Below are 20,702 nucleotides of genomic sequence, written 5' to 3' on the forward strand. Positions count from 1 at the left end.
AGAGCTCTGAACATAGTGATAGGAAATTGGAGATCAACATGAAAGAATGAGAGCAAGACACCAACATGAGTCAAATTTCATACACCCCCATTCTGCACACAACTCAAAGTTCAAACCGACAAATTTCATGAGAGTTACCACATGATTCAGACACCAAGGCATTAAGCGCACGCAGTATGCAAGGAAGTCTTATATTCTGATTCAAAGTACCATTATTTTCCCATCCGACTTTTTCTATACCATTGCTAAGAATTCTACATTTGCACAATCAGGCAGAGGTAGAAGTAGACAGTTACATGAATTGCTTCAATAAAATTCAAAATAGTGCCAAGCAGTAACACTAAAGTACACAAATACTATCACTATAGTAACAGAATCCATCATCAGTTTTGCAAAAGTTGCAGCAGGCACAATTTTCCTGTCAATATGCAGCTTTGTTTCCCTTTATAGTTTATACACCCACAACTTTTATTTCTACATCACAGTGGATACCTCCACAAACTAAAACTTCACAACTAAAATCAGACTACTCCCTCCCAATTACACAATGCAACTCAGAAACAAATCACACAGATTGAAAAGAACAGAACTTGGGAATTGTTTACATACAATTCTGATGGTAATGGCTCAAAGCTTAGAAGCTAATTATCAGCATCATTGGTATTGGCTTCACTGAGATCCCCAAACTTCTCCTTGAAGGAGTCTTGTCTCTGCAGCCACATCATGTGCCCCTGAAACTCACAAAAGCTCCCAACTTTACTTCCACCACCCAATTGATAAGTACCAGAATTAAATTACAACCCAAAAATCTCAATGCATGTGTGTGAGTTGCAAGAGAAAGAGAGGTGTATAACAAGAGGTATACCTGAAGAGCAGCAGCCCATCCAATCAGGAATGATGCAATCCAGAATTTCTTGTCTTTTAAAAGCTTCCTGGCCTCCATTTCCCAAAAACCCTTAAACCCTAATCCCAAATTCAATCAGAATCAGTTCCAATTCCAGAGACAGAAACCTTGAAAAGGGTGAAGCTTTTTGGGCCTATTGGATCAGAATCAGACATGGGCCTCCAATAGAATTCATTATTTGTGGGCTCAAAACCCAAAAGACTTGAACTTTAAACCTCAAAAGTTAAAACCACCACAAAAGCAGAGCCATTTTAATAAAATTTGGCACCATAATCATGAAACAATTCCATGCAGCTACCAAGAATTATCAACACTATCTTGGCCTATTCTCTTCATGCAAAGATTTGAAGTCCCTGCTTCAAATCCATGCCCAATTGATAGTCTCAGGTCTCCAACAACACCCTTCCACACTGACCCATCTCATAAATTCCTACTCTTCCTTCCAAAGATGTAATTTTTCGCGCTCAGTTTTCAATTCTGCGCAAAACCCAAGTGTTAGATTATGGAACTACATGATCAGAGCTCATACCAGAGCAAAAGAATTCAAACAAGCTCAAGAAATGTACCATTCTTTGTTAAAGCTAGGTCTAGAGCCAGACAAGTATACCTTCAACTTTGCCCTGAAGGCTTGCACTGCTGCATTGGATTTTGAAGAGGGTGTATTGGTGCACCGTGAAGTAGAGCGTAAAGGGTTAGAGTATGATGTGTTTATTGGGACCAGTCTGATTGATGTGTATTGTAAAATGGGGGAGGTGAAATGTGCAGGAGAGGTGTTTGATAGAATGCCTGAGAAAGATGTTGTGGCATGTAATGCTTTGATTGCCGGGTTGGCGAAAAGCGAGGATCCTAAGGAAGCAGTGGAGTTTTTTAGGAGGATGCAATGTTGGGGGATGGGGGTGAATTTAGTGAGCTTGTTTAACTTGGTTCCAGCAGTGTCTAGATTGGGGGATATTGATTCTTGTAGGTGTATTCATGGGTATGTGGTTAGGAGGGAGTTGGGTTCAGAGGTTTCAAATGGGTTGGTTGATATGTATTGCAAGTGTGGAGATGTGGATGTTGCTCGCAGGGTTTTCGAGATGGTGCAGGGTGGTGGTGATGATGGTGGTGTTTTGTGGGGGACAATGATGGCGGGGTACGCGAGTAATAGATGTTTTGTTGAGGTTTTGGTGTTGTTTGATTGCTTGAAAGGGGAGGGGTGTAGAATGAATAAGGTTTGCATCATGAGTGCACTTTTGGCTGCTACTGAGATGAGAGATTTGGAGAAAGGGAGGGAGATCCATCTTTGTGCTTTAGAAGTAGAAGTCGATTCTGATGTTTCGGTTGCTACTTCTATAATGACCATGTATGCAAAATGTGGAGAAATAGAGAAAGCAATGCAATTGTTTGAGAGACTTGGGGAAAGAGATTTAGTTGCTTGGTCTGCACTTATATCTGCTTGTGTCCAGTCTGGTTTTCCTGAAGTGGCATTGTCTCTCTTTCGAGATAGGCAGAATGAAAATCTCAAACCATGTGGCATAACATTGGTCAGCGTCCTTGCAGCATGTGGGGAGCTTTCATATCTGAAATTTGGTAAGAGCATACATTGCTATGCTGTTAAGGCTGATATTGATTCTGATATTTCTACTGGGACAGCCCTAGTCTCCATGTATGCTAAATGTGGATTCTTTACTCCTGCCTTGATTATATTCAACAGAATGCCATCTAAAGATGTTGTGACGTGGAATGCACTTATAAATGCATATACCCAAATAGGTGATGTCTACCATGCTATTGATATGTTGGATGAGTTATGGTTGTCTGGAATAAAACCTGATGCAGGAACGATGGTGGGTATGGTCTCGGCTTGCAGCTTATTAAATGATCTAAATCATGGTACTTGTATTCATGGACAAATTATAAAGAATGGGTTTGAACATGATGCACCTTTGAAAAATGCTCTTATTGGCATGTATTGCAAATGTGGTGACATTTCGTCAGCTGAATTTCTATTTAATAGAACAAAATTAATGAAAGATGTGGTATCCTGGAATGTAATGATTGCAGGATACATGCAGGGTGGATATGCCAGGGAAGCTATATCTGTGTTTCACCAGATGAAATTAGAGAACTGTCAGCCTAATTTAGTCACATTTGTTAGCATCCTTCCTGCAGTGGCATATCTAGCAGCATTACGAGAGGGCATGGCTTTTCATGCCTGCATTATCCAGAATGGGTTTCTATCTAATACACTTGTGGGAAATTGTCTTATTGACATGTATGCTAAATGCGGACAGCTCGATCATTCAGAAAAATGCTTTGAAGAGATGGAACTCAAGGACAAAGTTTCGTGGAACACATTGCTTGCGGCGTATGCAATGCACGGACAAGGGGATCATGCTATTGCACTTTTATCGCTGATGCAAAAGAGCTGTATCCAACTTGATTCTGTGTCATTCATCAGTCTCTTGTCTGCCTGCAGACATGCGGGTTTGATAAAAGAAGGAAAGGAAGTTTTTCAGGTCATGTGTGAAAAGCACCATCTTGAACCAGAGTTGGAACATTATGCTTGTATGGTAGATCTTCTAGGCCGTGCTGGTTTCTTTGATGAAGCTTTAGATTTGATTAATACGATGCCCATGGAGCCTGATGCCGGAGTCTGGGGAGCATTATTAGGGGCATGCAGGATGCATTCAAATGCAAAGTTGGGAGAAGTTGCGTTGAGTCATCTTGTTAACCTTGAGCCTACAAATGCAACCAATTACATAGCTTTATCAGATATACATGCACATTCTGCTAGATGGGGTGATGCTTGCAAGACAAGATCAAAGATGAAGAGCTCTGGGTCGAAGAAAATGCCAGGATGTAGTTGGGTAGAGGTCCAAAACAGGGTTCATACGCTACAGGCGGGTGACTACAACTACCGCCAACTTGGAACAGAGAGCTGAGAGATGAATGCAAGTTAATCGGCGTATTCTATAGGTCATTACAGAGAGCAGTTGACAGAAGAATTTATCTTCTTACCTATGGTAACACATATGGATCTCCTACTGGAGTCTGGCATTTTCCAGAAATAGCTTACGAGTCTGAGGGGACATTGTGGAAGGTAATGGCTGTTATATGATGCTATATATTCTCTTTTTCCTCTTCTCCCTCCACATAAATCACATTTGGCTTTGCTAAGATATATCCCATTATTTTCAGTCTGCAGGATCTACATAAGTCTGTCCTACACATATATTTTTTGGAAATACTCTTATGGGCCCTTTGCGATGGAGTTATCAGAGAATTTTACCTATTCTCACTCTCCATCTTTTAAGGTAGGCTTTTGGAATCATTTCTGTGTCTTAAAATGGTTTGTGCATAGTGCTGATATACTTATATGCATACTGATGTTGCCTATGATTTCTATTATTAAATATTGAATAATGGTGACAGTTTAATCTTTTTTTTTTCCTTTCTTTCAGCAATTCCTTCTTAAGTCTCAAGTGAATGCGATGAAGAAGTTAAAAATTGGGAAGTGTGAGGATTTTGTTTGGGTGACCAAGGATGGATTGATGGAATGTTTTCCCGATCTTGAAGATTCATTTTGTGAATATGCCTAGCTTTTTCTACCATACTTTCATCAGATTGTGCATAAAGATATACCAGTGTGTCGTTTGTCATACAGAGGCTGAAAATCTCGTAAATGATCAATCAGGATTCAGGAGTCGGGCACTCATTTTTGGAACCCCACGTGACAAGAGCTAGGAGCTAAAAGTTTTGCTATTTACTTGCTGTAGTATGCTCCCATTTAAGCTTTTCAGGTCATCTTGAACCAGCAGATCAGTTGGAACATTATGCTTGTTTGGTAGATAGATCTTGTCAACCCTGCTTGTTTATTCAATGAAGCTTTAGCTATAATTAATTCAGCGGCGATGAATCTTGATGCCGGAGTATAGGGGAGCGTTATCAGGGGAATACAGTGCATTGCAATGTGAAGTTGGGAGTAGTAGCGTTGAGTCATCTTGTTAAAGCTTTATCCTTCAAATGCTACTAATTACTCATCTTTATCAGGTATACACGCGCATTCTGCTGTGATGAATAGCCATGATCGAAAAAAAGGCCAGGATGTAGTTGGGTGAGGGTCCAAAGCAGGCTTCATACATTTCAGGCAGGTTACTACAACTAACCCCGACTAGGAGCTGAGAGCTAAGAGCATGTGAATTTGCTCTGGAAAATTTTACAAAGATCGCCAGGACCTAAGAGAGCTGCACAATGCAGATTATCATACAATGTCTGTGGAATGAGTACTCGGGCGTAGTTGAAAGGAGGACTGAAGCTTTGCAATGTTGCTGAAATTCCCAATTTCATTCAGGCGGAGAAGTGGTTTTAGTCCAACTGAATGGCATCACAAAGATATTGATGATTGACAGAGTGGCATTTGGTGACTTGGCCCTTGTTAAGAATTAGGGGTCAGCAAGAGAAAAGAAGTTGGATAGGCACTAAAAACATGACTTCACAATTTATTGAAAATCCGAATGCACTCACATAATGTTGTCTTAGTTATTGGTGTCATTTCAAGGCTCTAATTTTTTTAAATAATTATTTAATTAATATATTAAATATATTAATGTTCGAAGGTCTACTCAAACATGAAAATATTAATTAATTTATAGAAGTAAAAAAATACTTTGATATAATTTGTTACTCTGATATATTTATTAGTATTGATATTGTTGTCACTTATGGGTCCATAGCTCAGTGGTAGAGCATTTGACTGCAGATCAAGAGGTCACCGGTTCGAACCCGGTTGGGCCCTATTTTTTAAAAATTTATGCATTTGATTTTTATTCCCCTTTCCAAAGAAATAACAAATAATGCATTTGATTTTTTCTTCCCCTTTCCATAGAAATAACAAACAAAGAAGTATAGGTCTCAAAAATCTGTTCATTTGACTTAACTCGTCATATTGATACAAAATCCAACTAATTCTCTACACTACAATTGACATTCTTGCATGACTTAAGAAAAATTTGTGGTCATTAATTTAGCTATCAAATACCAGTAGTATTTTAGTGCTGGTAATTATATGTATATGAAAGATTAAAATACGGTGTTGTAATCGACTGGATATAATTCCAGTTCAATCGACTCGATTATGGTAGCTCGATCAGTTCGTAGTTCATGTTTTGATTCAATTTAGCAAGACGTACATCGATCAAAACAAATTCATAGAAATTCTTCGTACTCACAATCTCTTCTCTAGGTTAGAGTGTTGGACCTAATCATACCTGCCACAGCGCCACCTCTTATGGAAAAGTTGCATTCCAAGTTTTAATTTCCTCAAGACTAATCAAATTAAAGTCTGCTGTATTCTCTTGAATTCTCCACATTACACAAGCTAAAAAACAGGTTTTTTCACTTCATTTCATCTTTAAACTTAATAGTCAAACATGCATCCATTTATACGTACTCGGTCAATAAGGATGAGAACAAAAATGAAAATAATGGATTATATTATAGCTGGGGGATATATTTGTTTCTTTTAGAAGAATGAAGGCATGCATGAGTTGATCACATAATGCGGCAGTTGACGTATTAATTAACAATTTTATGTTCTCGCTCTAAACAGATTTATCTGCCACATTTGTCTCACGCACCGATTAAAAAGTGTCGGACCAAATCATAATTGAACTTTTGAGATGACGAATTTCATTACAAATTTTCTGCATGTACCTTTTTTAAAGACCTTGACTTGTTGAATTTAGCCATCAACAATATGACTTTGTCAATACAAGAGAAAACCAACTAGTATATAAAGGCCCCGAAACATTGAGGCTGGCTATTTTTATTCCCTCTTTACCTGTAATTACATGCACTTGTGAAAATACGTAGGTACAGTTAGAGAATATATATATAGGAGCTAGCAGGGAGACCTGTATTTGGCAAAATGGTTCAGAAGGCCTGCGTTGTTTTCATGATTCCCTTCATCTTATTGTTATTGTTCTCGTCCAACATAGTCCATGCTGAAGTTTTCGATATTCCAAAAACCAGCAGTTAGTCTATCGCTCTTTGCTATTGTTTTTATTTTTTTCTCTTTCAAATATTTTCTTAACAAAAAAGAGAAAAGAAAACTGAATCATTGGACTGAACAATTTTCAAAGTTAAACGGCTTATCAGATTTTAATTTTGAGGATAATTTCAGAACAGGGCAGCTAGCATTAATTTCCTTCTTAACCTCCTCTTGTTATCGGTCTTAATTTTCATTATTATCATTGCAGAAGAGAAGGCGAAGCTGCATGTGGACATGGAGGTTATTAGGGTGAAGAGAATAGGCGTACCAGTACCTCCTACACCTAGAGCGGGTCAAGGCCGGCATGGACGTTGACATACATGCATGCAATTAATTTGCAGTTCAATAACTCAAATTAATAAAGGAAAAACAAGCAAATGATAAGCCTGGCCGTACTCATATTGCTCACTGCATGTGAACAAAACTATGTACTGCATGCCGGGCGAAAATTAGATCCCCGTCATTGATCGAATTTGGTGTGCAATACTTGTAATTAGTCTAATATGATTAGTCTTTTAATTTTTGCTGTTGATTTTAGTCCAAAAAGATCTCTTTATTCGTTATCTGTTTTTTCCCTTTTTTTGGCAAGACAAGACAATCTAACCTATGTTATATTTAGGGAAATTCGTCCAAACAGTATTTGAACTTTTCCAGACTATTAATTTTCATACCTATATTTCAAAAAACATCAAAATGGTACCTGACGATTTAAGCCCGACCCAACTTCCGTACCTAACAACAGTAAAATCGTTAACTCTGTTAACTTTTGAAGGGTATTTTCGTCATTTTACTATTCATCTGATCTGAAACCATCCTCATCTCCATCCTCTTCTTCTCCTCCACTGAAACCATCACCAAACCAGACTCTCAGCAACTTCACCCTATGTTCTCTCTTCTGATTTAATAGACTCTCAGATCTATTGAATATTGTTCTGAATTTTTACTTCATTTCACATAAGAGCTTCATGCTATATTTATCATTGGACACCACACAGCAAACCTACCATACAAGAAAATTTTACTCACGTATTTCCAACCTTGGCACCAATAAAGCCTCCAACTCCGTCACGAAATCATGTATCTCCTTGTCCAATACACACCTCAAACACCCCGGAAACAGTGGCTTTGCTTTAACCGAGTAGGTACCATTCTTCAATTTCCTCCTCTCCGATATCGTTGGAGCATAAACCTGAAAACCAAACCACAAAAAAAAACTTAACACATTTACATTACAAATTCGGCAACACACCCAAAAACCACTACTTCGATTAGGACTGAGCAAACTCCTTGAAATCCATATGTGGGTAGTTCCTGGCGAGCAACCGAGCGATTAACTGAGCAGTCTCCTGGCCCTTGACTCTAGAAACTCGAACGATCCACCACTGTGGGCCCTCACGAGCTAGGTTGTTGATGTTGAGCTCTTCTTTCCAGTGAGCGAATTTCTGGGTGAGCTAATTCTCCAGAAGCTTCTCCTCGACCTTTTCTTTCCAGTTGGTGCCGGCTTTGCTCTCTCTCCTCTTGTTTCTGAGCTGCCTTCTCTCTCTGGCGGAGAGCTGCTGCTGCTGTTGTTGTTGGGTGGTGGATTCTAGAGTGGCGGAGATGGAGAGAGGGAGGTGGGTGTGTTTGGTTGTGGGGATGGAGATGGGGAGGAGGGAGAGAGTGGTGGCAAGGACTCCATTGGAGAAGTCCTTGGGTCATCTTTTTCGAGCTTTGGAGAGCTCTGCAACTACTGGGATAAGGGTCGTTGTGGAGTTTTGTTCGGGTGGTTATGGTTTTGTTGGGTTTAGTCAGTCTATGCTTAACAAAACCAACAAAGAAAGAAAGAAAGAATCAGTTATTAATAGATCTGAGAGTCTGGTTTGGTGATGGTTTCGGTGGAGGAGAAGAAGAGGATGGAGATGAGGATGGTTTCAGATCAGATGAATAGTAAAATGACGAAAATACCCTTCAAAAGTTAACAGAGTTAACGATTTTACTGTTGTTAGGTACGGAAGTTGGGTCGGGCTTAAATCGTCAGGTACCATTTTGATGTTTTTTGAAATATAGGTATGAAAATTAATAGTCTGGAAAAGTTCAGACACTGTTTGGACGAATTTCCCTTATATTTATAACTTATATATGGGAGCCCTTCCATTGAGAACCACTAAAATGAGGACCTAGTTGAAGTTTAAGTTTTTTTTTTTTTTTTTTTTTTTTTTTTTTTTTTGTGACTCATTTTTCGATTACATTTCCGCAAATCAACCATTAGATGTTTAAATATTTATGTGTAGATCATTTATGAAATGTTTCTACCAAATTAAAAATCGTTAAGACATTTATAATCGTGATTTATCAGTCATGAACATGAACGGTTCATGTTTGACAAATTTAGTTCGTCTATTGATTTGATCTAGTTCAGTACCTTAACGATTAACAATATAAAAGAAATTTTTGCAAGTGATTTACTCGTGCATACATAAACATCCAACAATTAATTTGTCGAAATGTAATAAAAAGTGAGTTTTCTAAAACATTGATTAGAAAGTCCTCAACTAGTCTGAGTCATGGGGTTTAATGACTGGTTTATCCATTGCCAGGGAGTTGGGTATTACACATATTGAAGTTGAAACTGACTCAGCTGTTCTTATACAGCTCATGATGCATTGTGATATTGATTTTCATCCTTTGGGAACCTTGTTATCCAACTGTCAAACTATGCTTAATTCCTTTGAATTTCATTCCATACAACACATTTGACGGGAGCGAAATATGGTAGTTGATGGCTTAGCTAAAAGAAGTATTGATCAAGAGCTTGGATTATGCAGGTGTCCTTCAGCTCCTTCCTTTATTTGTCAAGCCATGCTTGATGACATTGATGGCTTTGCTAGGCCAAGAGTGTCAGATCAGTTGAGGCTATTTAGCTGTTAGTCTTGTTTTCCTGTGCTGGGTCTTGGACAATATATTGTAGGGCTGGGCACGGGCCGGGACGAGCCGGTTACTGAGTGATACCGAACCCGATCCCGAAAATATATTTCGGTATGGGTCGGGACGGGATTTTGATTTTCCAAAGGTGGTACCGACGGTACCGAAACCGAACAGGTTCGGTACGGGCCCGGGTCGGGTTCGGTACTTAAGCTTCTTTTTTTTTTTAATGAAAAAATGATCATGCTCTCATTTGGAACTGGAAGGCAGTCTAGGTTGGCTCTAGCCATGAATTACAGCCAACTGAATAACATGAATTACAGCCAACTGAACAAAACAAAGCAAGCAAACACCGATTTACAAAGAAATAGACTGTCGAAATCCATATACAACTCAAATATCAATTTTTACAAATCCCGATCTCAACTTTTACGAACCTGGATCTCAAGAAAAGAAAAAAAATTAAAATTACCCAGCATAATTGCAGATTTGCAGATACAATTTCTTTCATAGAACATGCATGTCAAACCCAGATCTTAAAAAAGATATTAAAATCGATGGGAACAGATCTGGAAGGCGTTCCTTGTGCGTGGTGCTGCGATTGTGGCGCCACCGAGGTTGACCGAAGATGGCGGTGGGCCGAGGATACCGAAGTGCAGTGGTGATGTCTCTGAAAAAGAGCAGTTGAATACAGGGTGAGGAAAGAAAGATTAGAAAGCCACATATAGGTGAAGACGGAAAGAGGGGGGGGGGAGGGAGAGAGAGAGCAAAGAAAAGTAGAAAACTATAAAGAAACTGAGAGGAATAAAGGGCCACAGAGAGGGAGGGAGTGTTGCCCTTTTTGGAGCTGCACGTGGTCTCCATGACCCATATTCCAATATAAGACAGACAAGATATATATATATAATATTTATATATATATAAATAGGTACGGGCCGGGCCGAATAGTGATTTTCATATTTTTGATACCGTCCCGTCCTGCCTATTTTCGGTACGGGTTCGGTATTTCGGTTTTACCTGCCCAGCCCTAAATTAACCCACTGCACACGTGCACAACACATGACTCATAATGAGTTCTCCTGCTCAGAACAAGAATGCCTATTTAAGCCTATTTCATAACAATGCAGCCCTCTTAACAGAAACTTGTCCTCAAGTTTCACATTCTGAGTCAAAATCTGGACACCTCTAACCAATGCCTTGAACTGATCAAGATGAACCCTTGCAACAGTCACACTCTCACATGTAAAATTTTCCTTGATCAATTCTTTGTCCCTGCTTGAGAACTCCAGAACATCATCAACTTTAATTATCACCATGGAGAAACAAACGAAACTAATAACAGTCATTTGAGTCTGTACAGATTTTGTATTCTCCCATGTCCAAGTCTGCAACATTTTTCTAACCAAGTCTAGCAAGAGTTGCAAGCAAAGTATATCATATATAAATCATTTTCCCACATCAGAAATTCCATGTGGCAGCAACATAGCTTTCGCAGCAAATTCATCAATGTGTACTTTTGCTATAGTCTTCATCACACCACAAGTAGTAACACACATGACTACTGCCACAGAAAGAAGAAAAGTAGTAACGATTGAGGTAGCTGAAGAAGAACAATACCTCAAAGGAGTTGATGCAGACTTAGTATGAGAAAAATGTTTAGCAAGTTCATCATTGATCACTTTGGTATAGGTAGCATAATTTTTTCTCAGGCAATGGCTACTATCTTTATCAGCAAATTCCCCAATGGCTTCAAAGCTAGAAGAAAGCAATATAGCCAATAAGTTGTTCTGTAATTCTTTGGTATTAATAGAACCAAAGATCAGATTAACTGCACAAACAATATCTTCCTCATTTGCCAAAAGGAAGTGATCGCTCTCCAGACCCTCTGCTATCCAGCTCAATATCTCCAAATTTAAAGATTTATATATCACTGCAGAAACATCTTCACAAACTTTACGCAATGCAGATGCACAAGAACTCAAGGACAGGGGTTCTGATATTCTAGCAGCCCGTTCTCTATAAAAGACTGTTCGTTCGATAGACACTACGGACTGAACTGTTGTCGAATTCTTAATACCGAGAAAGAGAAGCGTAGCATACATAGAACCAATTACATTGAAGAGTTCCATTAGAGTTGTCTTGCCAAATAACTCATTAATTATAATAGCATTCTGCCCATACATCAAAGGTGATATCCAGTAGCCTCATTTCCACCATTTGTTTATATTCCCTCTTGACAGGATAAAGCCTCCCAAAGCCACATATACGCATGTTGTGAATGAGACAAGTGTATTAGCAATAGTTCAGCTTCTACCAGTTCCAGCAATGGATTTGAATAATGCATTAGCCATTTGATGCATGAGTAGGAGGATAAGGTATTGTTTGAACAACCTTCCAACATTTGGATCATATCCAATGACATAATAGGAAACGAATACCCAAACACCAACTTCAACACAAGTGAGAGGGATCTTGAGGATCCACGTGGGAAGTGCATATGCCCATGGTGGAAACAAGAGTAGCTTTCTTTGCTTATAAAAAACTGGAAGCTTCGCTACATTCATCGATATCTTTGCCACTGCATTGAGCACAACAATATACAAGGAGAAGAAAAAAGCACCAGCATAAAGTCCTCCATTAATCACTGTGTCATGGTGCATCTTAGTCCTTAGGAATAGTGTCATTGTAATCAGAGCCAATATTGATTGTTGGGTAGGCTTGAAAAGGTAAACAAATGAGTTCCTCTTCATCAGCAAGAACTCCCTTAAGAGACAAGCTTTCACCAGTTCTGCTTTTTTAACCCCATACATATTGGTTGATAATGCAGCTGAGTGGCTCTTGGTCTTGTCAAATGGAGTTGCAAGTTCATTAGTAATTGTGCCCCTACATGAAAAGATTGGAATGCCTAAGAGAATTCTTCAATTGTGATGAACTTGTAAGGATCATCTCTGCTTCCCCGATACTGCTCCTTATCTTTCTTTGATGTCACTTCTTGCAGAAAATCGGCCACACATTTTCTCTCGGGACATTTGAAGCCCATGGATTTGAAAAAGTCAAGAACATATTCACGGGGACCTTGGTACACGATTTGACCATCAGAAAGAAGAATAATGTCATCAAATAGATCATAAGTCTCAGGTGGTGGCTGCAGCAATGAGATGAAAGCAGTCCCGTGGAGAATGTGAACAAATTGCTTGATTGAATTTACTATCTGATAAGTTGTTGAACTATCCAAACCAGTCGATATTTCGTCCATAAATAATGCCTTAGCAGGTCCAACCGACATCTCACCAGTTGTGACACACTTCTTTTGTCCTCCAGATATACCCCTTATCATTTGATCCCCTACCAAGGTATCTGCATAGCCATCCTGTCCTAAAATCTTAAGAATATAACTTGTTATAAATACTGCCCTTTGGCTTTCTGATGCTATTCCCTTCATGTAGATATCCAAGTCTATATCCAGCTTAATTCTTGCTTCTTTCTCTCTTCTACTCAACTCTTCTAGCATCTCATAACGAGTTCCGGCGCCTTGGCATCTTACCGACAAAGCCAAGGTTTCTGCAACTGTCATTTCCCCAATATGAACATCATGTTGACTGCTATATGCAGCACTTCTCTGAGGTACAAATTCATGCATGTCATGACCATTGTAAGTCACACTTCCTGAAACCTGCTTCTTATCTTCAGCGAAACCATCATCGTCCTGCTTAGCATTGACAGAACATATCACCATCTCATCAGAAGCATCAACAACTTCACGATGAGTAGTGAGTCCTCCCCCTTTGTCTCGAATGCTTATAGGAGCAATAATGGTCCTTCTTGCATTACACAACCCGGTGCTTCTTGCATCACACAACCCTTCTGAGTTCGGCATTTTATCGAACAGTTGGAGGGCATGAAATTCTAACATTCCATTGATGAGCTGCTGCTTATCTTCAATTAAACCTCCCTTGTCCTGCTTAGCACTAATGCTCTCAAGCTCATGGAACTCTATACCAACCCTACTATTCACCTTAACCATCTTATCAGAATTCACTCCCTCCTCAACATCTAATTTCTTATCAAAACCAGTTAATTTGACAGCACCACAATCACCATTCAAAGAGAATTGTGGCTGTTTCTGGTTCACATTTCGATCAAAATCACCATTTGAGAGGGAGTGGTGGGTGTACCTCATGTGGGCTAGGGATGGTGACTCACCCAACGCATGGACGGGGACTGATGGTCTAGGCGGCGGAGGTGGTGGTTGTTGCAGCTCGTAGCCGTAGGGATCCGCGTGCTGCGGCTGAGGGACTAGTGTTCTAGATGGCGAAGGAGGTGGCGGTTCTTCTGCTGGTATGGGTATGGATCCACTGTGGCTGGTGGTGGTGGTGGCGGTTTGTAAGATTCGATGGTCCCAAATTGCAGCCCCGAAGAGACAAACTGAGTCACTGGCAGAGATATGATTGGTACGGAAGAGTCGGCACCGACGGCTCCATCACCTGAGCTATGAGCTCCAATCGAAATTGCCTCAACTCATTTAGTAACTTGGACTTGAACGACGCCATAGTTTTCTCGAGTTCACGGTGCCACGCAGCTGCCTGTTCTCTTGCCATTTGGATCCTTTTCCTCCTGACTTCCTCTAGGTCAGGTGGATGCGGAGGTGTTGACGTGCATGGTGGTGGATTCCCAGCGCTCCTCGGCCCCATGATGTGGGCTCTGATACCAGATGTTAGGGTAAGAACCCCAATGAAGAAAGAAATTGCAGAAGGAAGAAAATAACGCAAAGAAGAAATATTGAAATATTGATAGATGATGAAAGGAGTACAAAGTTCTGGTTTATATAACCCAAGGATGAGCTACCTACCATTGGCTACAATAACAACCCAGTTAATTAACAACTCAACCTAAATTAACCTGATCAACGACTAATTAACCTACTGCACACGTGCACAGCACATGACACATAATGAGTTCTCCTACTCAGAACAAGAATGCCTATTTTCATAACACATCTGAGATGCCCATCTTTGCAAAATGGTTTCTTTTGTTGCTTTTAGTTAGGGGTTGTAGTATTTTAAGCTTTAGTGATTAAAGTTTGTGACTTTAGGTCCTGCCATTGGCATTGGATTTGGAACTTTGAGATCGAGCCTGCTTTAGCTAGACTTACATGTGCTTGATGAATAGACTATGAGGATATGATATTGTAGCCACAATTTGGTTATTTTTTACTCAGTTGATTTCAGTTACAATTTCTTACTAACTAAGGTTGTTTTAACAAGTTCCCAGCTTTTGTTTATTTCAAATATCACTTCCTAGATCCGATTACTCACATTTATTTACTTCTGTTTATTAGGAAACTGAGTTTCAAGTTTGCGGTGGTTCAAGACTTCAAGGTATTACGGGATATAAAATAGGACTAAAGTTAGTTTGCTCCCTCAAACTTCATGACAAACATCAGTTTGGTCCATGACTTCTTTTTTAATCACGATAATCCTTACATTTCTATTTTTCATCACGCACGTCTAAAATTTAAATTTGTATCCAAACATGACGTCAGATGCTGAGCTGGACCCTACAGCATGGCCCACTTTTCAGACTTGTCCCTTAATTTTAGATGAAATGTCCAAACTACCCTCCTCTCATCTCTCCTCACCTCCTAAATCCCACAACCCTCTCTCTAACCCGAAAAATCCAGATTTCTTCTCAGCTCCGCTCAACCCCCACCATGAATGCAACCCAACCCTCCTCTCGTACTTCACTTCCCACTCTCAATCCTCTTCACCATCAAAACTAGTCTCTGACTACACACTCTCTCTCCTCTCTAAATCTCCCCAAACCCACTCTCTCTGTACGCTCCAGAGGCATCCCCACCTCCATTCAATCCGTCAAAACCAAATTTCACTTCACCTGCACCACCCAAATCATCAAACCCAAAATTCAATTTCCCTTTACCATTAAAACCAGATTTCTCCTCTACCTCCAATAAGTAACACACCGGCAAGTCAACTCAGCCACTGGCAAAGTCCACAAAGGTCCAGAACCCAGATTCCATAACTGAGCTAACCTGCGCACAAAAAAAAAAAAAAAAAAAACTGAACCAAAGATTGAAACTTTAGCCAAAATGAAAGAAACCCAGAAGAGAAAGATGAAAGCTTTAGAAATGGGTTACCTTGAAAATCGATTGGGGGAGTTTTTGAGATTTTTGAGGTGGGTGTCAATTGGAGTTGACTCGAATTAGAGTTTTATGAGGCTGAAGAAGTCGACGAGATTAGAGGAGAGGAAGACGTGGATGGATATGAGACCAAAACAAACAGAGCACCACTGCTACACATTTCACATTTGCACACTTATAGTGAAATTCAAGAAAGTGAGGAACACAATCAGATTAGAAAGATAAATGGGAGGCGGGAGACCTTCATATTCTTCATCTTCGTTTTCTTGTTCTTTACAACCATGTCTGCCTATACCACCACCTCGGACTACAAAATTCCACTCACCGAATAGGGCCAAGCATAGGCCTAACTCGCAGGAACCTAGCTCCGGCAAGTCATCTTCGTCGACAGCGACCCCAACTACCCAGATTGGACGGTCCTTCTCCTGGATAAGAGAACAAGATTTATGCAATTTTCAAGTGTAGGAGAGAAGAGAATAGGCATTGTCGGCTGGGGAGAAGAGAAGCGAGGACAGAGGAACTGGATTTGATCTAAGGGACAAAAAATGTCGATCTGAGCAAGCCCCATATATTCTGTTTTTTTTTTTTGAAAGAATTATGGGGTTTATTATTTATTAATTTTATTTTTTGAGATTATTGGGTTTAAATGTCCATTATGCCCTTCGAAGTCTGAAAAGTTGGCCATGCTATCGGGTCCAACTCAGCCATCTGACGTCATGTTTGGAGACAAATTTGAATTTTGAACGTGCGTGATGAAAAATAGAAGTGTGAGGACCGTCATGATTAAAAAAAAAAGATCAGGAACCAAATTGATGTTTGCCCAAAAGTTTGAGGGGACAAACTGAATTTAGTCCTATAAAATACAAGAAAACATGTGGTGAAGTAAGTATAGAATTGGAATTGCATGTTGCATTAATTTAAAGTTGCTTTGTTGTGCTGATTTCGTGCAAATAAGAGCAGCATTTAGAACATTAGATTTACCCTTAAGCTTGGGGCGATTTTTGCTCTCTATGTTGTTGTTTTTAAATTTGCTTTACTGGGTATATCTCTATTTTGCTAATGGTGGCTATTGACTCATTCTTTTATGTGATCTGGGTTTATATATAGTCGTACCTATTGACTAACTTACGCATAAAAGAAAAAAAGAATAGTTGTTTCAATTTTTCATTATGCAAAAGATTGAGGATTTTGGGGTTACATTTGCTATGAACTGTGAAATTGGAATCTTGATTGTCAATATGAACAATGTTTTAATGAGTGAAACAATGTTTTTCTTTTACTGGTACGGTGGTACCAGTGGCCGAGCCATAAATTAATTTCAAGTGGGTCACCCAAAAATTGAAACTTAAAATATATCAAATTTTAATAAAAACTAATAAATTAAAATAAAGTTACAGAAATATCAATTATTTTTTAAAGACAGTTATATATTTTTTAATTAATTCAATAGTTTTCTTTATGATGGTAACATATTTTATCTTTGATTTTTAAAATTATAAGAAATAATTTTACCCAAAAAATATTATAAGAAATAATAGTGTTAATGTTAAAAAAGCAAGAAATTAAAAACAATACTTAGTCTAATGCTGCAAAAGGTCTCGAACATGAGACCTGTAGTTGCATAAGTAGCGGAAAAATAAGGCGGTGCCACTACACCAAATTGGCATTCATTTGATGGATACTCAAACACTACTTATTCAGTAATCCGTAGAGAAATTAAAAACAAAAAACCAGTGGGGCACGAGATCCACGAGTCCCAACGTGGCTTTGCCCCTGTATAATACAATATGCTCTTTATGTCCTATTAAGGTACCAAAGTTATTCGCATGTAAATATTTGTGGTCCAATAGTACCACGTGTCATCAATGTTGGTATTACCTTTTGTGACACTAAATCAGAGTTGAGAAAAGAAGGCAAAAAAAAAAAAAAAGGCTAAATAATGTTTACTGATTGAACTTTCCCGGAAAAACAATTCAGTCCATCGCCTTTTAATTTGACACGTTTACTCCTTGTTCTTTCAATTTTACACCCAATAGGTCCATTCCGTCACTCTCCATCCAAATCCTCTGTTAACTCCACATTTTTAATGATAAAATTACTATAATACCCCTGACTTTCTCATTCTTTAATTTTTTTAAATTGTTTTTATTCTATCTTTTTTTCTTCTGTTCGACATCAGACCAGTATCTACCATATTGAACCCCAGACCTAACATTACTAATCCTTCTTCCAGCCATGGCATCACTAAATCACTCTCAGCCAAGCAGGAAATCCACTCCTAATTCGACCCAAAAATCAACCCCCTTATCACCCTGTAATACCCAGTATCAGACTATCAGTCTTCGATCAAAACTCATTGAAATCCCACAAGACCAACCTCTCTGCATTTCAAGCCATGTCCCCCTTTGGTGTTACACTTCACCTCCAAAACACACCCTTTTCACTCTCCCCCTTACTCTTAACCCAAATTCCCTATTCCCTATTCCCTATTCCCATTCCCATTCTCAACTACCAAATCCTCCCATAGCTCCTCCCCATTCCTCCTCTTAACCAGTTTCGGCTCCCCAACTTCCAGGAACCAGTGAATTCACCGAATCCTTCCTTGTGCCAACATGAACTTCAAATCATCCTATGATCAATACGCATACTCAGGTAATTGAATACCAACTATACAACTATACATATACACAATATCATCCAAAGCCTCCAAGGAAGAACCTAATTAACTAACCTTGATGCCAAACAACATCAGAACAGATGAAGTTGTCCCTTGATGAAGAACACAGTAGCTGGGAAAAATTCTCCCTTTGCTCACGTCTCCACAAATTCACCAATCTTGTAACTGAAATGCAGTCATCATCGTAGAAATCAGAATTCGAGTTAGAATTGGCCGAATAAGAGACAAAACCACCACTGAACATAGTGGCCACAACTGTGGCCGTGTGCACCCAATATGCAATTTCTCCAAAATATAATTGACTTCAAAAATTCATTATAGCCCGACATAGAGTACGATGAGAGGATTGTTTTCATAACTCATGCATCCAAAACCGCCATCGGAGTCGCCGGAAAAGGCATTTGAAAACCGAGAGCTTCTCTCATTTGATTTAACTCCTTCTTTCGTCCTTCGGAGAAACCAAATTCAGTAAGCTGTAGGAGGCCGAGGACTTGGCTATAGCCACGAGGTAGTTGATCGTGACGTGGGTTAGGGTTTCGAGGGAGGAGATCTGGGCGACGGCGGTTCTGGATATAGCCGTGGTCCGTGGAGAACTCCGATAGGGTTGGGTTTTCCGGTGTGGGAATTATGACTTGTTTTGGGTTTTTGCACTGCTGAGATTTTGATTTTGGAGGCATGATGGTGGTGGAAGAGAGGGTTTGGAGAAGATAGATCAGGGTTCTTGTGATGAAGAGGCAATCTGGTCTGATGTCGAACATAATAAAAAAAGAGAGAATCAATTAAAAAAATTAAAGAATGAGAAAGTCAGGGGTATTATAGTAATTTTATCCTTAAAAATGTGGAGTTAACGGAGGATTTGGATGGAGAGTGACGGAATGGACCTATTGAGTGTAAAATTGAAAGAACAACGAGTAAACGTGTCAAATTAAAAGGCGAGGGACTGAACTGTTTTTTCCGTGAAAGTTCATGGAGTAAACAGTATTTAGCCTAAAAAAGAAGAAGAAGAAGACACAATTGGACAAGTCAACATCAACATAATTCCATATTGGTCAATAAAATTGTCTCGAATTCGAACAGGTGGTAGTCCGAAACTATTTTATAATTTTCTTTAAATTAAGTTTATTGAGAAATTTCGATCTTTTGACTCATGTTCTTCTCAAAACTTTTCAAAACAAACCTTGAAATTAAATAACTCTTTTATTTTCGGTACTTTAAGTTAACGGGAATATGAAAAAAGCTCCGAAACCTGCGCCTCATGTTGCCTCAACTCTATTTCCTCCTTCGTCCGGCGGCACGTCCTAGCGACTTCGTCGTCGGACTGGACACGTTTGTCAGGACCCTCTTGGCTGCTCTTTTTGGTATGTAGTGGGAATTTTTGGCCTGAAATTTGTTTAAAAATGGGGAAGAAAATCTTTTCGACGGAGCGTGTGTGTTTTCGGGATTGATTGCGGCGGGATCTTTGGTGGAAAAAGGATGCGAAGGGTCGGATCACACCTGTTAGCATCGTCGGGGCTCGAGGTTTGGGTATTTGGCTCATAGGGTTGAGGCGGAGATCGGAGATCGATCTAAGCTTGGTTGTTTGCAGGTGGGATCAAGGATCGTCTTGGTTGGGAATGATTGCAGGTGGTACCGGAGATCGATCTTCTTTGTGTGGATCGGTGGTTGGCAGGTTGGGACTGGAGATCGTTCTGGTCCAGCATGTGGCAAAACGGGAGCAGCTCAGATTAGGCAGATGGCTTGGGCTTGACGGTGTTGCAGCAATGGTGGGGAGGTCTCGACGGTGGTTGTGGTTCTGTTTGGATGGTGGTGCGACGTTAGGGGTGAGACAATAACGTTCATGGGCCAGTCATGGTCTTCTCCAAATCTTAAACGACTATTAGGCTTGGGTTCAGAAATTGGGCCCAATTTGGGCAGCTACGTTTTTAGCTTTCATTTACTTTGCTTTGTTAGTTGTTACTTATTTACTGTTTTCAATAAGAAGAGGTGGGAGTTGTCCCGATATGGGCACCTTGCGTGTCTTGATTGTCCTAGT

General features: G+C 39.6%; 2 protein-coding genes, 1 long non-coding RNA gene, 1 other non-coding gene and 2 pseudogenes across 4 annotated transcripts; 3 read left to right on the forward strand and 3 right to left on the reverse strand.

Annotated features, from left to right (window-relative positions):
• Positions 1–312: 312 nt before the first annotated feature.
• Positions 313–958, reverse strand: LOC112184636. The gene is made up of 2 exons (XM_024322889.2): positions 866–958; positions 313–731 (listed from the first exon to the last, which is right to left on the reverse strand). The coding sequence occupies exons 1-2, from the start codon at positions 941–943 to the stop codon at positions 642–644; spliced, it is 168 nt and encodes a 55-aa protein (XP_024178657.1). The 5' UTR covers positions 944–958; the 3' UTR covers positions 313–641.
• LOC112184615 (pentatricopeptide repeat-containing protein At2g39620) lies at positions 830–5,422 on the forward strand. Its single transcript, XM_024322875.2, has 3 exons — positions 830–3,986; positions 4,085–4,200; positions 4,348–5,422. Exon 1 carries the CDS (start codon positions 1,180–1,182, stop codon positions 3,826–3,828), a length of 2,649 nt encoding a protein of 882 aa, XP_024178643.1. The 5' UTR covers positions 830–1,179; the 3' UTR covers positions 3,829–3,986; positions 4,085–4,200; positions 4,348–5,422.
• A 187-nt stretch (positions 5,423–5,609) lies between these two features.
• Positions 5,610–5,681, forward strand: TRNAC-GCA. The gene has a single exon. It is a non-coding gene; the product is annotated as a tRNA-Cys (tRNA).
• Positions 5,682–6,731: 1,050 nt separating this feature from the next.
• Positions 6,732–7,553, forward strand: LOC112182593. Its single transcript, XR_002929512.2, has 2 exons — positions 6,732–6,918; positions 7,144–7,553. It is a non-coding gene; the product is annotated as an uncharacterized LOC112182593 (long non-coding RNA).
• Positions 7,554–7,957: 404 nt separating this feature from the next.
• LOC112182592 lies at positions 7,958–8,633 on the reverse strand (annotated as a pseudogene).
• Positions 8,634–11,281: 2,648 nt separating this feature from the next.
• LOC112170409 lies at positions 11,282–14,016 on the reverse strand (annotated as a pseudogene).
• Between the last annotated feature and the right edge of the window lie 6,686 nt (positions 14,017–20,702).

Source organism: Rosa chinensis, chromosome 1 (genome assembly GCF_002994745.2).
Source record: "Rosa chinensis cultivar Old Blush chromosome 1, RchiOBHm-V2, whole genome shotgun sequence".
Lineage (NCBI taxonomy): Eukaryota > Viridiplantae > Streptophyta > Magnoliopsida > Rosales > Rosaceae > Rosa > Rosa chinensis.